General features: G+C 34.7%; 1 protein-coding gene across 1 annotated transcript in view; it reads right to left on the reverse strand.

Moving 5' to 3' along the window:
• Window positions 1-1,208: 1,208 nt before the first annotated feature.
• LOC133191199 (dyslexia-associated protein KIAA0319-like protein) overlaps window positions 1,209-18,877 on the reverse strand; it is a 65,826-nt gene continuing 48,157 nt past the window's right edge. Inside the window, exons 14-25 of the mRNA XM_061326935.1 lie at window positions 17,873-18,033; window positions 16,802-16,925; window positions 16,443-16,575; window positions 15,645-15,796; window positions 15,234-15,385; window positions 14,052-14,190; window positions 13,625-13,793; window positions 13,217-13,365; window positions 10,769-10,891; window positions 7,937-8,033; window positions 6,607-6,704; window positions 1,209-6,296 (exon numbers count right to left, since the gene is read on the reverse strand). Of these exons, the coding sequence (XP_061182919.1) occupies window positions 6,145-6,296; window positions 6,607-6,704; window positions 7,937-8,033; window positions 10,769-10,891; window positions 13,217-13,365; window positions 13,625-13,793; window positions 14,052-14,190; window positions 15,234-15,385; window positions 15,645-15,796; window positions 16,443-16,575; window positions 16,802-16,925; window positions 17,873-18,033 (1,649 nt within the window). The 3' untranslated portion in view covers window positions 1,209-6,144. The remainder of the gene's footprint in view (window positions 6,297-6,606; window positions 6,705-7,936; window positions 8,034-10,768; window positions 10,892-13,216; window positions 13,366-13,624; window positions 13,794-14,051; window positions 14,191-15,233; window positions 15,386-15,644; window positions 15,797-16,442; window positions 16,576-16,801; window positions 16,926-17,872; window positions 18,034-18,877) is intronic.

The following is an 18,877-nucleotide window of genomic DNA, read 5'->3' on the forward strand; positions in this document are numbered from 1 at the left end:
CAAAAGAATAAAAAATACATGTTCGCAGATAAATCGTTCTTGTATTAGGAACAGTTGTTATAACTGGATGTTTTTTTTTATTGCTCAGTTATCCCCCTTTAAACAGAGGAGGTGTCACTGGAGTAAAACAATGCTTGATTGCAAGTTAAATTGGACCAGAAATTTGGGAGAACATAAAAAATTGAAAAGTTAAAGACGACAATGACAAAGACATTTAACGGACAAATTAGCTCACTTGAGCTTTATGCTCAAGTGAGCTAAAAGGTTCTCTACACACATACGGATAAATTTATAAACTTTTTTATCCAGTCGCTACTACAGTTTTATGGAAGTATGCTTGTAATTGTGGCGTATGATGGCCATTTGAAAAATGGCTGCCAAAATTGTCTCCGATTGTCCAATGAAGTGGCCCGATATCTAACAATATTAATTTGTAGTATATAACTTCACCAATATACTTACTCTCACACTTTTATCACAAAATGCACAATTATTTGAAAATTTTCAGCTATGCTGCATGACTTTGCGGCAAGTTTGGCTGTAATTGGCCATGGTTCTGGAGAAGAAAATGAAATTTTGAAAAGTTTACAACAATTAACATGACAAAGGACATTTTCCATCTTTAAAGGTCATTTAACTCTGCCTAGAGTGAGCTAAAAAATTGAAAATTCTGTATAAACCAGGCTTGTTGGCCTTTAAAATCTAAATCCACCTTGAAACACAATCTTTTAAACCAGCACATTTTGAAATTATTTCATTTTTATACGAAAATGGATTTGTTAAAGTTATAAACCAAAAATTCCAGGTTTCTAATGCCAATTTTTTAAAGAATTGAAATTCCTGAATCATGTGAACCTGTAGTTTGGCAGATGATCTACTTGAAACATAAACAAGACATTAACAGTACAGGGTGTAAGTGCTCATCACTTCCTGTGTTACGTAAGATGTCATGTCAACAGTTAATAGAGAGGCCGTGTACATAGACATGTATGGTTAAAGATATGATTGATAATTGAAGACACCTACATACTGTAAGTTACATGAAGTAGCACTACTAGATAAACCATGTATATGAAGTCATGATGAGGTAGTGTTTGTACCTAAATCTATATAACTGGGAGAGACTTCTACATCCTGTATAAGGAGAAAACGTGCCACACCGCACACAAATACCTAATTTATTTCACAGAAAACACGTGGACAATGGCTCAAAGTGTAAAGAGTTTATTTACTTCTCTTATCATTTCATTGGCTCACACACAAAACTTACTTAATATTTAAGTAACAAACCCAGCTTTTCATAAAAGGAAATTCAAACTATACAGTTATTTTGAAACATCACATAAAAAACCTACATAAAAAAAATGGCAGAATTTTAACTTGTGATTTTTTTTTCAAGATTCGTATACAATATATATTATACACCTTGCTCTATAAATATAAATTCTAAGTCAAAGACCCCCCCCCCTTTTTTTTCCAAAAAGAAGCTATAATACTCAAAAGAAAGCTCTTTATTTAAAGGCACATAATCAATACATACATACACACACTAAATTCAATAAATTCTGTATCTATATTGTATTTCTTCTCTGATAGATTCTCATAATAAATAAACATCTTCCTTTTGGTGACCTGATAAAAACCAGAAGTCTCTGATGAGACTGTAGCTCTACTGGTCTGTTTGTATAACAAAAGAAAAGTAGCACTTGGATTTGAAACATTGCAACATGCAACAATAAATAGAATTATGTATCTTAATGTAGTCTACTTTTGTGACAAGTTATATTGAAATCAAATGAAAACTAGGAGGAGTAGCGTTTTGAAAGTATTTCACGGAAATTTCTATTTTTAGTACCGGTAACCATGTCAACACCATTCACCCAAATAAAAAAAACAGAAATACATATTATGTATCGTAGTGTATTCTAACTGTGTGCCAAATTAGATTGAAATCGGACCAAAACTGTAGAAGGAGTAACGTTTTAAAGGAATTTCACAGAAATTTCTATTTTAAATAACCATGGCAACACTGTTCATCGAATTCAAAAACCAATGCAATAAATTATGTATCTTAGTATAGTCTTCTTGTATGCCTAATTATATTAGAAGCAGACTAAAACTGTAGCAGGAGTAGTGTTTTAAAGGAATTTCACAGAAATTTCTATTTTTAGTAACCATGGCAACACCGTCCATTGAATTCAAAAACCGATGCAATAAATTATGCATCTTAGTGTAGTGTACTTGTGTGCCAAGTTATATTGAAATCGGACCAAAACTGTAGGAGGAGTAGCGTTTTAAAGGAATTTCACAGAAATTTCTATTTTTAGTAACCATGGCAACACCGTCCATCGAAATCAAAAACCGATGCACTAAATTATGTATCTTAGTGTAGTCTACTTGTGTGCCAAGTTATATTGAAATCGGACCAAAACTGTAGGAGGAGTAGCGTTTTAAAGGAATTTCACAGAAATTTCTATTTTTAGTAACCATGGCAACACAGTCCATCGAAATAAAAAACCGATGCACTTAATTATGTATCTTAGTGTAGTCTATTTGTGTGCCAAGTTATACTGAAATCGGACCAAAACTGTAGGAGGAGTAGCATTTTAAAGGAATTTCACAGAAATTTCTATTTTTAGTAACCATGGCAACACCGTCCATCGAAATCAAAAACCGATGCTCTAAATTATGTATCTTAGTGTAGTGTACTTGTGTGCCAAGTTATATTGAAATCGGACCAAAACTGTAGGAGGAGTAGCGTTTTAAAGGAATTTCACAGAAATTTCTATTTTTAGTAACCATGGCAACACCGTCCATCGAAATCAAAAACCGATGCACTAAATTATGTATCTTAGTGTAGTCTACTTGTGTGCCAAGTTATATTGAAATCGGACCAAAACTGTAGGAGGAGTAGCATTTTAAAGGAATTTCACAGAAATTTCTATTTTTAGTAACCATGGCAACACCGTCCATCGAAATCAAAAACCGATGCACTAAATTATGTATCTTAGTGTAGTCTACTTGTGTGCCAAGTTATATTGAAATCGGACCAAAACTGTAGGAGGAGTAGCGTTTTGAAAAATTGTTTACAGACAGACGGACAGACAGACAGACAGACAGACAGACAGACAGACAGACGGACGGACGACGGACACCTTACTATCGCATAAGCTCTTCTGGTCTCTGACCAGTAGAGCTAAAGAGCTAAGAAAATATGTCTGTTACTGGTACTGTACATGATTGTAAAATGTGAAAATCACAACCTAATCATTTAAAAAGATAAAAAATAAAAGTAAAAATCTGAGCATATTTATACCATAATTAAGCCTCGAAATGAAAAAGTTTAACATATGAAAGAACCATAATATACATATATACTGTAAACCAACTATTATTCGCGTCATCTTTTATTTGCGATTCGTCGGTTTAAAATCTATATACGAAGATTAATTTTTGTGACTGAGGAAACATTCTCTACAAATACAAAGCTAAATAAATGGTTCGCGGCTATTTATATTCGTGAATATTTCTCGCACACGAATAAAAGTTGGTTCACAGTGTATAAAACATTACTCTATTGATAAATTTTATCTACTTGTGCTCAATAATTTATTTTACAACTTAATAAATCATTTTAAGGCGAATGGAATGTCCTTCGAATACCTAATTTATTTAAGAAAGCATTGTGCATGTCATGGCAAAACAAAACAGAGAGAGAGAGAGAGAGAGAGGAAGAAGAAAGACATAAATATGAGATCTCCTTTTTAAGCAAAATATGTACACTATTTCTCTATGATGAGCAGGATGCCTATGTTTCATTTATGGATATGTCCCAACTTTAATTACAAAATAAACACTGAACTCCTATACACAAAGTCATAAATAAACTATTAAATATGCCTGTAATTACATAGTTCATTTAAAATATAAAAAACAGCAAAAATTCTGATAAATGTTTCCACCTCCATATGTAATGAATGTTAATCTTCTTAAAAAATATACGTGCTGGTAGTTTTCTGCAATAATTTACAACAATATGTCATGTTGAATACCTTATTAAGGCAAAATAAAAACACACTGGATTTAAGTTTAGAGAAAAAAACTATACATTTTCAAAAGTTCCCCACATCAATAAAATTTGTAAATCAGTTACCCTTTATCCTCAAAACACCTTACAGACAATCCCCTCAACTATATACAAAATTCATCAACAATAACACTATTGTATATACAGTAAAAATCTGTTGTCACACTGAAATCTGGATTTCTTAAATATTTATACAACACTATGTGATGTATAACATGGAATGCAGTTGTAAGGAATAACACTCTTTAAAAAAAAATATCAAAACCTTACACCAACTACAGGCAATGAAAATATCAAAGCTCAGTTGTAGAAAGTCAGGACAGATTTTTAAATAAAAGAAAAAATAAAATAGGATTCATTCAACACATTAATGCTTTTACATACAGCTGATATTTGTTTTTCTTCTAAAAAAAATCTTTTGATTTCATGAATTTGAACAGACATGAAAAAAAGTCATATACACCAGGTTTAATATCAAAGATATATAACATTGTACATTGTGGGTAATCTCAAAAGCAAATATAAATTGCACAAATTATATGCATTATGCATAAATCTACTGAAAGATCCCTAGCATTTTTTGTTGAATACACTTCAACTCTTGATCTATTGCATGTAACAAAAGTCAGTGCTGCAATCATTTTTATTTTTTTTTAAAAATTTGGTCAGGTTTGCTAACATGCTGAATAATGGTTTTATTGCATCAATGCAGATTTTGTGCATACAGTTAAGTCTAGACTTTTTTGAATCATGACCACTTCCTAAATTTGTATAAGCAAGTCTATATGACTAGTGTAAATTAGATACTTCCTGAATAAAACATTTATTCAACATCATCTTCATATGTGTTGAAAAGAGTATTTGTGTACTTGTAATTCATTGCACAAAGCATTATTATAACTTGATAAATAATATATATATTGTAAGGAAAAGTGTCAATTATAAGCTTTCTCAGGTGACAATTTACGATGCAATCTGCTGAATAATTTAACTTGATTTTACCTAAACAAGAGATTTGTTGGCAAATAAAATAAAATTAAATTACAAATGTTATAACATAAATGCTCATATATCGACTTCCAACATTGCTTTGTTAAACAGAAAAGAAAATTAAAATTTTTTATGACCTTGTATCTAGAATGGCCTAAATTTATACATATTAAATCTTGTCACTTTGAAAGCAAAAAAAAATATTTAAAAATGAAAGTGTTGAATGCATTTGGAGCTGAATTTTTCCATTTATCAAACTAACATACATGTAATGCTTACTTAAATGGTTTCAATTTTACATCATAATCAATGGTGGCTTAACATTGCGCAAGAAAATTAAAAATAAACTACATATTACATGACACCATCTGCTGTACACTGAATGTGGTGCACATCATCATATTTACAGGGTGAGGGATTCAAACAACTCAAGCAAAAATCAACCAAAATTTCTATCTAAATACTGAAGCAATATATGTAATATTCCAATGTTCATTGGTTATTCAATACAATATCCAGTGCATTAATTATTCACAATCTGAACATGGGTGGATATATTTACAAGGAATATTGATTGCCTTAATACATAGTGTGGTTAAGCACCGAGAGCTGAGATCGCAGACTTGTGCTTAATCTTTTTGTCTATTTCACTAACCATTTCTACACTGAACTCCTGAATGTTATTTAGAAGCACTAAAAAGCTTTGAGACCCAAATTACTTTAGTATAGATTAACTCACTTATACAGGTAAGCATGTTAATATGAGTGAGATAAAATTAGTAATTGAACCTGATTCATACATTCAGAACATCTCACTGAAATCTTAAAAACACTTGGAATGGGTTCAATCATTTCACATAAGAATTGATGCAACAGCATATATGTTTTCCCACATTGAGTTGATATAATATCATATCCCTTATTATACATGATGAATATTGCACCATGTTACAGTCAATATACTATATAATATATTCTAATTTAAACCTACTTTTCTGTATATTGGATATACATATATGTATAACAGATAATGGACTGCAGCTCTCACTGTCCATTGCCGAGTTGAGTTATGCCCGAAGCTTTGTCTTTATATGTTTTGATACTCCATTCACAGGCTTTTGTATGAATCCATTAGTCTTTTTATGGTTTATAAATAAAGTCTCTTCTTCACTGGTCAGATCAGACTCGGACATCATCACGCTACTGTTCTGTGATTTTCCTTCAAATAGAGTTCATACTTACAACAGTTATGCTCTTTAGGGTATTTCCTTCATGAATATTCAATTTGAAAAAAAAAAAGAAATTGAAAGACAAGTAATTTGATTCTTTGAACTCTTTTCCAGATACACTTTTTTTATTGGGGGGGGGGGGGGGGGAGGGGGTGTTAGTTCCTTCCCATTCATATATTTTTTTTTTCACATTCACAAAATAGGGAGATTTTGAATGTCAAAGTTAATATGCTTATCTAATTTGTGACAGAGATATGCTTATTAAAATATTAAATATTATGTGGAAAAATAATGACGTACCTTTTGGCAACAGCTTGATTTCATCTTTAGCGTCATCCACTTCCTGTAGAAGTGAGTAGCGATGTCTCTTCCTTGTCCTCCACTTGTAGCATTTACACCTGATGTAAAAATATCACAGATTTAATTTTAATGCCCACTTCCTATAACAAATGTACAAATATTGTACCTTTATTTACTTATCACATACAATTACAAATACCTGCGCTTTTTAATCCAGGGGATTGCACCCCATACTCAGTGCTCGACATTAACGCTTGTCCGCTTGTCCGGTACCAGTGAAAAAAAAATTACGGACAAGTGAATATTGCCGGGCACTTGTCCGATTGGACAAGTGCATTTTAATGTAAAAGAGTCTCTAAATAATAAAAAGAACGACTGTTGAAAGTTAATCGGTAGTTTCAAGACGGAAGCTGTACATAAACACCGAATTTTGATCCCGATAGAGATCGTTAATTGAGTTCACATTCGATCGGGATCGAAGTTCACTAATTGCATACTACTGAAAAGGCATGAAACTTACGAACTTAACGAATGTGGACATTTATGTTGTTGTCAGGACAGAAAGTCTAGTAGATAAAATTTCGTTTTATGTGTTCTTTGTATTTGTCAATAACATCATGAATCAATCAAGCACATGCCATGTGTAATGGACTTTATTTTAGTTTTAAAGTTGACAGTATTAGATCTCTAATGAAAACTTTTCGGACAAGTGAAGTTGAAGTTCGGACAAGTAAATGTCTTGGTCACTTGTCCGAATGGACAAGTAGGGAAAAAAGTTAATGTTGAGCCCTGATACTATACAGGCCTCTAAGTGGCCTCTAAAATTAAGGTGCCAGCTGGTGCCTTATCTGAAAAATTTAGTCGCCAATGCAAATTTTAAGTCCCCAGGCAATTTTTCTAAGGCGCCAACTTTAAAAGTTAACAGAATATAGGGACCCATGATGTGCCCAAGAAAACATGACATGTCCATTGCTAAAAATAATTTCCTCTTTTTATACATTTCTTTTCACTTTTTCAGAAAAATTGTTAAAAATGTGAAAATTTCCGGAATTTGACGATCGCCAAGTCAACTAAAGATGGTCGCCAATTTCGCGACATCGAAAAATTTTAGGCGCCAATCAAAAATTTTAGGCACCATGGCAACTAAATTATTCGCCAATTAGAGCCCTGCTATAACTGCCAGTAATGTACGATTAGATTTACATACCTGGGCTCATACTATAGCTGCCAGTTATGTACGATTAGATTTACACATACCTGCGCTTTTTAATCCAGCAGATTGTACCCCATACTATAGCTGCCAGTTATGTACGATTAGATTTACACATACCTGCGCTTTTTAATCCAGCAGATTGTACCCCATACTATAGCTGCCAGGGCCACCACCACAAGGAAAAGTACAATGATGAAATACAAAACACTCCAATCTGAAATCAAGGCACAAAAAGTAGTGTGAATGATATTCATCAATAAAAATTAAGATTTAATATCTTAAGTGAATCATTAGCTAGGGAATAAATGCCCTTTTTCTGTAAGTGGAGCTTATCTATTAGCTTTTTGTGGGTATATTAATTTTAATTCTAGGGGTGCTGATGGTTTTGGGGAAGGAGATCCATTCAAATTTGAGATACAGAGAAATACCAAAATGAAGTCAAATAAATAAAACCCTACAAATCAATCAATCTGATTTGGAGTCCCCCCTCCCAGTTTTAAATTTCTTATTTATGCTAAAGGTGGAGATCTACAAATTAGTGTTGTTCAAAAGAATAGTGATATTTCACCCCCTCTGAATTTTTATTTTCTGATAGGGTCTTGAATGACACATCAACTGACCCAGCCACAAAATGCATGTGCTAAATTGAATTATAACAGATACATAAGGCTATGTGTTATCTTCAGTCCTTCTTGCTCTGTAGTCATAAACACAGACCAGAAAAATTATGCCTTAAATCTTGGAACCATATAAGCAAAAAAAAAAATTTAATCAAGGGCCTCAGATCTTTTTTTCAAAATGCAGCTGACAGGTTTTTTTCCTCTTCATTTTTTATGCCTCTTGTCAAAAATTATGATACCATGTAAATCTTAGCAGCATATTGATAACAAGAGGCCCATGGGCCACAGCGCTCACCTGAGTAACTTTGGCCTTGCTGTTTTTCACCTGATTTCTCCCCCCCCCCCTCCCCCGTAGTACTTATTGTGGCCCCGCCCTACCCCCAGGGGTCATGATTTGAACAATTTAGAATCTACACTACCCCAGGATGCTTCCACTTAAGTTTCAGCTTTTCTGGCCCAGTGGTGCCTGAGAAGAAGATTTTTAAAATTTTTTCCTATATATTTCAATGTAAAACTTGGATTCCCTATTGTGGCCCCGCCCTACCCCCGGGGTCATGATTTAAACAATTTAGAATCTACACTACCCCAGGATGCTTCCATGTAAGTTTCAGCTTTTCTGGCCCAGTGGTGCCTGAGAAGAAGATTTTTAAAGATTTTTCCTATATATTTCAATACAAAATTGGATTCCCTAATGTGGCCCTGCCCTACCCCTGGGGGTCATGATTTGAACAATTTAGAATCTACACTACCCCAGGATGCTTCCACGTAGGTTTCAGCTTTTCTGGCTCAGTGGTTCTTGAGAAGAAGATTTTTAAAGATTTTTCCTATATATTTCAATACAAAATTGGATTCCCTAATGTGGCCCTGCCCTACCCCTGGGGGTCATGATTTGAACAATTTAGAATCTACACACCCCAGGATGCTTCCACGTAGGTTTCAGCTTTTCTGGCTCAGTGGTTCTTGAGAAGAAGATTTTTAAAGATTTTTCATATATATTTCAATATAAAATTGGATTCCCTATTGTGGCCCTGCCCTACCCCTGGGGGTCATGATTTGAACAATTTAGAATCTACACTACCCCAGGATGCTTCCACATAAGTTTCAGCTTTTTTGGCCCAGTGGTGCCTGAAAAGAAGATTTTAAAAGATTTTTACTACATATTTCAATGTAAAACTTGGATTTCCTATTGTGGCCCCGCCCTACCCCCGGGGGTCATGATTTGAACAATTTAGAATCTAAACTACCCCAGGATGCTTCCATGTAAGTTTCAGCTTTTCTGGCCCAGTGGTGCCTGAGAAGAAGATTTTTAAAGATTTTTACTACATATTTCAATGTAAAACTTGGATTTCCTATTGTGGCCCCGCCCTACCCCCGGGGGTCATGATTTATACAATTTAGAATCTACACTACCCCAGGATGCTTCCACATAAGTTTCAGCTTTTCTGGCCCAGTGGTTCTTGAGAAGAAGATTTTTAAAGATTTTCCCTATATATTTTAACGTAAAACTTGATTCCCTATTGTGGCCCTGCCCTACCCCCGGGGGTCATGATTTAAACAATTTAGAATTTACACTACCCCAGGATGCTTCCATATAAGTTTCAGCCTTTCTGGCCCAGTGGTTCTTGAGAAGAAGATTTTTAAAGATTTTTACTACATATTTCAATGTAAAACTTGGATTCCCTTTTGTGGCCCCGCCCTACCCCCGGGGGTCATGATTTGAACAATTTAGAATCTACACTACCCCAGGATGCTTCCACATAAGTTTCAGCTTTTCTGGCCCAGTGGTTCTTGAGAAGAAGATTTTTTAATGACCCCACCCAATTTTTGTATTTTCTTGATTATCTCCCCTTTGAAGGGGACTTGGCCCTTCATTTTAACAATTTAAACTCCCCTTCACCCAAGGATGCTTTGTACCAAGTTTGGTTAAAATTGGCCCAGTGGTTCTTGAGAAGAAGTCGAAAATGTGAAAAGTTTACAGACGGACAGACGACGGACAATGGGTGATCAGAAAAGCTCACTTGAGCTTTCAGCTCAGGTGAGCTAATAAAGTTAAGCCTAGAGGAGAAATTTTTTTGCCTATCTTATGGAAAATTGGTTTTTCTGCATATAGTTGAAAAGGGGAGGTTTATTTTTGCCTTACATTGTGTTTATGATTTTTGAAGTCTTGACCTTTGAGTTTGATCTACATCTTAAGAACTTTAACCTTGCCCTTGAACTGCCATACTGGGGCATCAGTATTTCACACACACATCTTGTTTTCACTAGACACAGTGTGGATAATAATACTGAAAGTCTGAAACAGCTGGTTAACATTTCTATGTACACCTACCACAGTTACTCTCTCCATTCAACACATGGAAAATAAAGAAATTTTGCATCCAGAAGGCATCACACACACACATTTTGGACTTTTTATCACAGTAGCCATGCCCAGAACAATTAATTTGGCAAACTGAAAGATATAATATCATCAGTTAAGAATGAACATGGTAATAGTATTAACTAAAAGAAAGACTGAGATTTGGCATCATCTAGGGTAAAATCCACCTGTGACGTCACTCTTTTGTTTGAGCGCTCCATTATTTTACAGGAATGGAGAGTAGCAAATTAGATTGAAAACAGAATTTGTTATGTTCATATTCTCCTTCCCGTACCTTTACTGAGGAAAGAAGTTAGAAAATTTTAACAAGTTTACTTTCACATAAAGAAAATAAATGTGACTATGTTGAGAATCAAACCAGGTACCTTCACCTTTGGAGTCAGATACTCATCTCACTACACTATTGAATGACAGCGAATTTTTAAAATAACTTCAGTACACTTTTTTCGCCTTACTTTCTCTCTATATATAAATAAATGCCACAAATATGTTAAATGTATATTTACAGTGTATCTTATAAATATTCTTTATTATATGTTAAAAAACAATAATTACAAGCATTTAAAAAGGTGGATTTTACGCGGGTTAATGTACGAGAAGTGCTGCATTCCTTAAAAGCAATGGGCCTCGGCCTCTTCGGGGCCTCGGCTCAATTACTTTTAAGGAATGGAGCACTACTTGTACATTAACCCTTACATAAAGCTTTTGTTAAATAATATGAGAATATTGTCAGTGTCTAGGAAATTAACCAACATGTCTACCTAGCTTATATATAATTATGAACATTTTGTAAACATAAAAATGAGAGAAGAATGGATAACACTGTTGGTGCCTATCATATCTAGAGTGTATACCTGTCGTGTCTAAGGACAGGACGTTGTAGCTGAGTATATGACTGTTAGAGGACTCTAGGATGCTTACTTATTGTGTCTAGGGACAGAACTTTGTAGCTGAGTATATGATTGTTAGAGGACTCTAGGATGCTTACCTATTGTGTCTAGAGACAGGACATTGTAGTTGAGTATATAATTGTCAGAGGACTCTAGGATGCTTACCTATTGTGTCTAGGGACAGGACATTGTAGTTGAGTACATAATTGTTAGAGGACTCTAGGATGCTTACCTATTGTGTCTAGGGACAGGACTTTGTAGTTGAGTATATAATTGTTAGAGGACTCTAGGATGCTTACCTATTGTGTCTAGGGACAGGACTTTGTAGTTGAGTATATAATTGTTAGAGGACTCTAGGATGCTTACCTATTGTGTCTAGGGACAGGACTTTGTAGTTGAGTATATAATTGTTAGAGGACTCTAGGATGTTTACCTATTGTGTCTAGGGACAGGACATTGTAGTTGAGTACATAATTGTTAGAGGACTCTAGGATGCTTACCTATTGTGTCTAGGGACAGGACTTTGTAGTTGAGTATATAATTATTAGAGGACTCTAGGATGCTTACCTATTGTGTCTAGAGACAGGACTTTGTAGTTGAGTATATAATTGTTAGAGGACTCTAGGATGCTTACCTATTGTGTCTAGGGACAGGACTTTGTAGTTGAGTATATAATTGTCAGAGGACTCTAGGATGCTTACTTATTGTGTCTAGGGACAGGACATTGTAGATGAGTATATAATTGTTAGAGGACTCTAAGATGCTTACCTATTGTGTCTAGGGACAGGACTTTGTAGTTGAGTATATAATTGTTAGAGGACTCTAGGATGCTTACCTATTGTGTCTAGAGACAGGACATTGTAGGTGAGCATATAGTTGTTACAGGACTCTAGGAAGCTTACCTATTGTGTCTAGGGACAGGACTTTGTAGTTGAGTATATAATTGTTAGAGGACTCTAGGATGTTTACCTATTATGTCTAGGGACAGGACATTGTAGTTGAGTACATAATTGTTAGAGGACTCTAGGATGCTTACCTATTGTGTCTAGGGACAGGAATTTGTAGTTGAGTATATAATTGTTAGAGGACTCTAGGATGCTTACCTATTGTGTCTAGAGACAGGACATTGTAGGTGAGTATATAGTTGTTAGAGGACTCTAGGATGCTTACCTATTGTGTCTAGGGACAGAACTTTGTAGTTGAGTATATAATTGTTAGAGGACTCTAGGATGCTTACCTACTGTGTCTAGAGACAGGACATTGTAGTTGAGTATATAATTGTTAGAGGACTCTAGGATGCTTACCTACTGTGTCTAGGGACAGGACTTTGTAGTTGAGTATATAATTGTTAGAGGACTCTAGGATGCTTAAAAAATGTGTGTCTATAGACAGGACATTGTAGTTGAGTATATGACTGTTAGAGGACTCTAGGATGCTTACCTATTGTGTCTAGAGACAGGACATTGTAGTTGAGTATATAACTGTTAGAGGACTCTAGGATGCTTACCTATTGTGTCTAGGGACAGGACTTTGTAGTTGAGTATATGATTGTTGGAGGACTCCAGTTGTTCTTTGAGAAGTTTGGCAGTCTCCAATCCAGGTCTGTAGACATGTGTCTCTTTTCTTACATTAGTCACATAGAAACTGACATGTAACCTTCAAAAAAAAAAAATCAAACATACCTCATACACGATTAAAATTCAATTTAAAAAATAAACTGGTCTTTTGTTTACTAACAGTGACTTAGAATTCTGTAGATTGTTTTCATTTAACATCACATTTGTTTAAGTACAGTGACTTAGGAGATGTGTATTTTTTTTTACACTTAACATCACATTTGCTTACGTACAGTGTACATTTAAAATCACATTTGTTTAAGTACAGTGTACATTTAACATCACATTTGTTTACGTACAGTAATTCAGGAGACATATGTAGATTTTGTATCTGTACAGTGACATCACCATCTGCTGAATCAGGTAACATGGAGGCCAACTGACTCCTCAGATTTTCCTTGTCCTCCTCTGTGAAATCCTTAAGATTTGTGTCCAGAGTCAGCTCCATCAAGTCCTCTTTATGAGGGTCTGAAAATTTAAGATAGTTACTAAATATAATTCTTAAGCAAATAATTTCTTAATAATGTTTGAGTATCATATTTATTCACTTTAATAGCAAATAACTATTCAATGATATTTGTTTTCCTAGGTGCACATTCACACATACAGTGTACTACATGTACCATTCTGCTCATGAACTAATTGACAGTGAAAATCATTAACAAACACTTCATTATGACAACATGAAACAATTTAAGTTTGAGGTTTTCCATTGTTAATACTTACCCTCTTTAACAAGCAGATGGGCTGTGTCAGAACTTGACAAACCTTCTGCATCAAACACAGTCAGTTTGAAGATGTATTTCCCGGCTACTAAATTAACCAATTGTAAAACAGCCTTGTGCTCTGAGCCATTTAACACATCCTGTAATTAAAGGTAAACATGTATCTGTACCTGGTCATCTGTACTAAAATAACAAGAAGTCTGTGAGCCAGTGCTCACTAATAATACCCCTGCTCTGATGTGAATACACAAGTTCAGTTATGGACAGACACAGTGATAATCAGGAAATTGACATCGGATTTGTACAGAAATGAATCCCAACATATAGCATGCCTAAACAAAGAGTGGGTTAAAATTTCAGCATCTGCGATGAGTAGTTGCTGAGAAAACTGCCACCCAAATTTGTAATGTATGGTACGGGCAGATGCACGGATAAACAGGAAGTTGACATCAGATTCATACAAAAATGATTCTCACTACATAGCATGCCTAATCAAAGGTTGTGCTACAATTTCAAGCATCTGTGATGAGTAGTTGCTGAGAACACTGTGACCAAAATTTGTTATGTATGGTACGGATGGATGCACAGATAAACATCAGATTCATACAAAAATGATTCTCACCATATGGCATGCCTTAACAAAGGTTGTGCTAAAATTTCAAGCATCTGCAATGAGTAGTTGCTGAGAAAACTGTGACCAAAATTTGTTACAGACAGACAGACAGATGAACAAGGGTAAAACATTATACCCCCCTCTCCTTCCGAGCAGGGGTATAAATATACATGTGTATCCTGCTTTCATGTTCTTTAAACGAACTAAATCCCACTTCAAAATTGATTTAATAAATGCCACTTTACATATAATGCAAATTTTATGTTTGTTGCATAAATAAGACTCTTCCATTCCTCAGGAAGAGAATGACTGTGCAACTTTTTTTCTTCCAGTGACAAATAAGAATTGCTGGTAAACAAATAAAATATCACGTAATTATTCTTCAAATTCTAGCCGGAGTGAATTTACTTGCCTAACAAAGCAAACAAGTTTCCAATAATAGTTTTGTGAGTGAAGATCCAGACACTATTTTGTGTCAAACAGATGGACAACTATGCCAAAACCAAAACATCTCCTCCCATTGGTGGGAAAAATAACAAGAAGAATACAAGGTTCAAACCCAATTCTTACCCCAGCTGCCAGGCTCTTAGCATCCCTCTCCCAGGTGTATCGGACAATTTTCTTGTCATCTGAAGACTTAGATCCATCAATTTCCACCAATGTCACAGGGAGTGTAACAATTCTATCCCCTCCTGCTCTGCTGACTGGTTTTTTGTTTGGTACTGAATCAACAAATTATATTCATCCTGAGTACTTAAGGATCATTCTCATGATTACTGAAGTTCATTTATTTTTTTTTTTTATATATATAAAATGGTAATGGTACATATAGAGGCACACTCACCATTTTTTATAATATAATCACCTCATAAAACACTCAATTTTTTCCATACCAATGCAAAGATTAACACAACAGTGGCAAAAATTTTTGTACATATTAATTATATACTGTAAATATCTTTTTCAGGCTTAGAAACTTACATTCCTTGACCACAATGGTTAGCTTCTGTGTGGACTGAAGCTTCTCCTGGTCAGTGACGGTCAGTTTAAATGTGTACTCCCCTGGGGTAATGTCTCCCACTGCTGTGGCTAGAGATGAGCTACTGTCCAGTATCTTAAGAGTAGGACTGCCCCTGTCAGAAAATGAAGTATAGAGATGAGTTACTGTCCAGTATCTTAAGAGTAGGACTGGCCCTGTCAGAAAACAAAGTATATTATGATGTTTTTTGCTACTCTGTGTGGGTTACATGTATTTAGGGAATAATCATCTCCTCATTTGTTATTTGTGATGGTATATGTAGATATAATGGTTGCAAACTTAAGTTTAACTGGTGCCGAGCCAGTAAAACGGATGTTTGCACTGTTAAATCAGCATTAATAGTCGTAATTAACAATAAGATAGCTACATTGTATTCCCATTCTAATGCAATTTATGCATTTTGATTTTTACATCTTATTTTGTGGAGTTTTGTTATATGAAATATGTTATTAAATGTTGCGTTTTTCTGTCATTCTATTATGATGTCACAATAAACAGCTTTCACTCTTGATAATGCTCAGTTAACTGCCTCAAACATCAGAGCATTTGCCAATCAAAATGCATTTTACAAAACAGTTGCATTAGAATACGAAATCCATGTTTCTCATGAGGAGAGATTGCCTGATTATAAGAACACTGCAAGATGATGCAAGAACAGACACAATATTAAGTGTTTTTCACTGAAAACTTTTATATACATTATCATGGATTGTATCTGTCTCCTACAAAATCCTACATACCCTGTCTGCACCCAGGAGTAACTAACAATCTTTTTATCGTCCGTTGAGTTTTGGCCATCCAGCACCAGTCCCTTCAGAGGTAGAATCATAGTCAGCTTTCCAGCTGTGACAGCCACTGGTGCTGTGTTTACATCTAGATCAATTTGGAAAAAAAAATCTTCTTTGAAACTAGTTTAATTTGGGATGTATCTTTTACAAGATTTGAAATAAATATAAACTTTAATATAAATCTAACTTCATAATTCACACATGTTTACACTGCATTAAATTTTTTTCAATAATATATATATTTTCACTCCCTCTCATTAAAAAAAGATGACCAAAATGTAAAGTGACAGTGCCAAAGGTCTCAGTTATACCTGGTTTAACAAACAGGTGTACAGTGGCTTGTGACACCTGGTCAGCTGTGTCTGTGACTTTCAAGGTAAAAGCATAGTCCCCCTCCTGTAGTTTGGAGAGGTGCAGAAATGGGGATGTAGTACCCTTAAAAGAAAAATCATAATACATGGATATGCTATTACATTTGCATGTTAACAAATAACATAGTTGCCAAATCACCCTATTGTCAGATCACACCCGATTTTTCACCCCTTAACCTCAATATATCTTATTGGTCATGCTTTTCACATGACTATCACTTAACAACCTGAAAATCTTCCAATTTCCAGACTTGGTATTCATGAGAAAAGTTCATGAAAAAATTAAAATGTTCCACTGTACACATGAAAGGTACAATGTTCTTTTTCAGTGAAATAATACACAATAAACACATTTCTCTTGTAAATACCTTTGAAATACACTTACAATCATGGTGAATATGTCCTAATGTCACTATGCATTAAGACCAGATTTTTTTTTTACTTTCCAAAGAGGGTCATAACCCTGCTTTTTACATGTTGGAAGTTGGAAACTATGAAATAAACTTGTATCAATGGACAAAATGTATACTAACTCCATCAATATCACAATTACGCCCAAGTAAAATCATGAACAGGTCTTCACACATGTATATACCCTTATACCCTTTCTTTAACTATGCTTTTAATTTTTTATACTACAAACCAAACTTTTTTATGCATCATACTTCTTTGGAGAAAACAAGTCAGTTTTGTTCAACAATATTCCATCTTTCCAGGCATCAGCGGAGTAACCAAATCACAAGGAAAAGTACTTACAATCATGATTTATATAATAAATGGCAATTTGGAATCTTTGAAGCAAAAAGTCCTCTCAGTTTGCTCAAATCAAATGAGTGGTTGTGTACCTACCATCATCGGCTGTCTGTTTGCCATCAGTAGACTTGATCCATTAGTAACTGCTCTGATCAAATGAGTGGTTGTATACCTACCGTCATGTCGGCAGTCTGTTTGCCATCAGGAGACTTGATCCATTAGTAACTGCTCTGATCAAATGAGTGGTTGTGTACCTACCGTCATGTCGGCTGTCTGTTTGCCATCAGGAGACTTGATCCATTCATAACTTTTGATGCCCTTATCATCAGTGCTGGAATTCCCATACAAAATAACCGAGTCCTGGGGAAGGTGAATCACCATATCTGATCCAGCATTGGCTTTTGGAGGATAGTCTGTCTCTGTTAAAAAAAAAATCATAATGATTGTAAGTAAATCAAGGAAAAACTAGAAATATGTCCATAGGACATGAATGCCCCGCCAAGGGTATATTAGTAAAGCAACATTTTAACACAAAGTGAATAAAGTGAGGTCACGGTCAAAGGAAAGGTCAAGGTAAAAAAATATTGATGCAATTGAATAGCTCTCATCAGTATGTATCAGCATATGAAGTTTGACACTAATTTAAGAAAAGTGAGGTCAAGGTCAAAGGAAAGGTTAAGGTCAAAAAATGTTGATGCAGTTGAATAGCTCTCATCAGTATATATCAGCATGTGAAGTTTGATAACACTATCTTGAATAGTATCTTTAAAACTGAGCTAAAAACTTATTTAAGAAAAGTGAGGTCAAGGTCAAAGAAAGGCCAAAGTAAAAAATATTGATGCAGTTGAATAGCTCTCATCAGTATGTATCAGCATATGAAGTTTGGTAAAAATTATCTTGAATGGTGTCATAAAAACTGAGCTAAACACTAATTTAAGAAAAGTGAGGTCAAGGTCAAAAGAAAGGACAAGGTCAAAAAATGTTGATGCAGTTGAATAGCTTACATCAGTATGTATCAACATATGAAGTTTGATTACACTATTTTGAATGGTATCTTTAAAACTGAGCTAAACGCTAATTTAAGAAAAGTGAGGTCAAGGTCAAAGGAAAGGTCAAGGTCAAAAAATGTTGATGCAGTTGAATAGCTTACATCAGTATGTATCAACATATGAAGTTTGATTACACTATTTTGAATGGTATCTTTAAAACTGAGCTAAACGCTAATTTAAGAAAAGTGAGGTCAAGGTCAAAGGAAAGGTCAAG

The sequence above is a fragment of the Saccostrea echinata genome, unplaced genomic scaffold (assembly GCF_033153115.1).
Source record: "Saccostrea echinata isolate AGI-Se365-2 ecotype Australia unplaced genomic scaffold, CSIRO_AGI_Sech_v1 ptg000023l, whole genome shotgun sequence".
Classification (NCBI taxonomy): domain Eukaryota; kingdom Metazoa; phylum Mollusca; class Bivalvia; order Ostreida; family Ostreidae; genus Saccostrea; species Saccostrea echinata.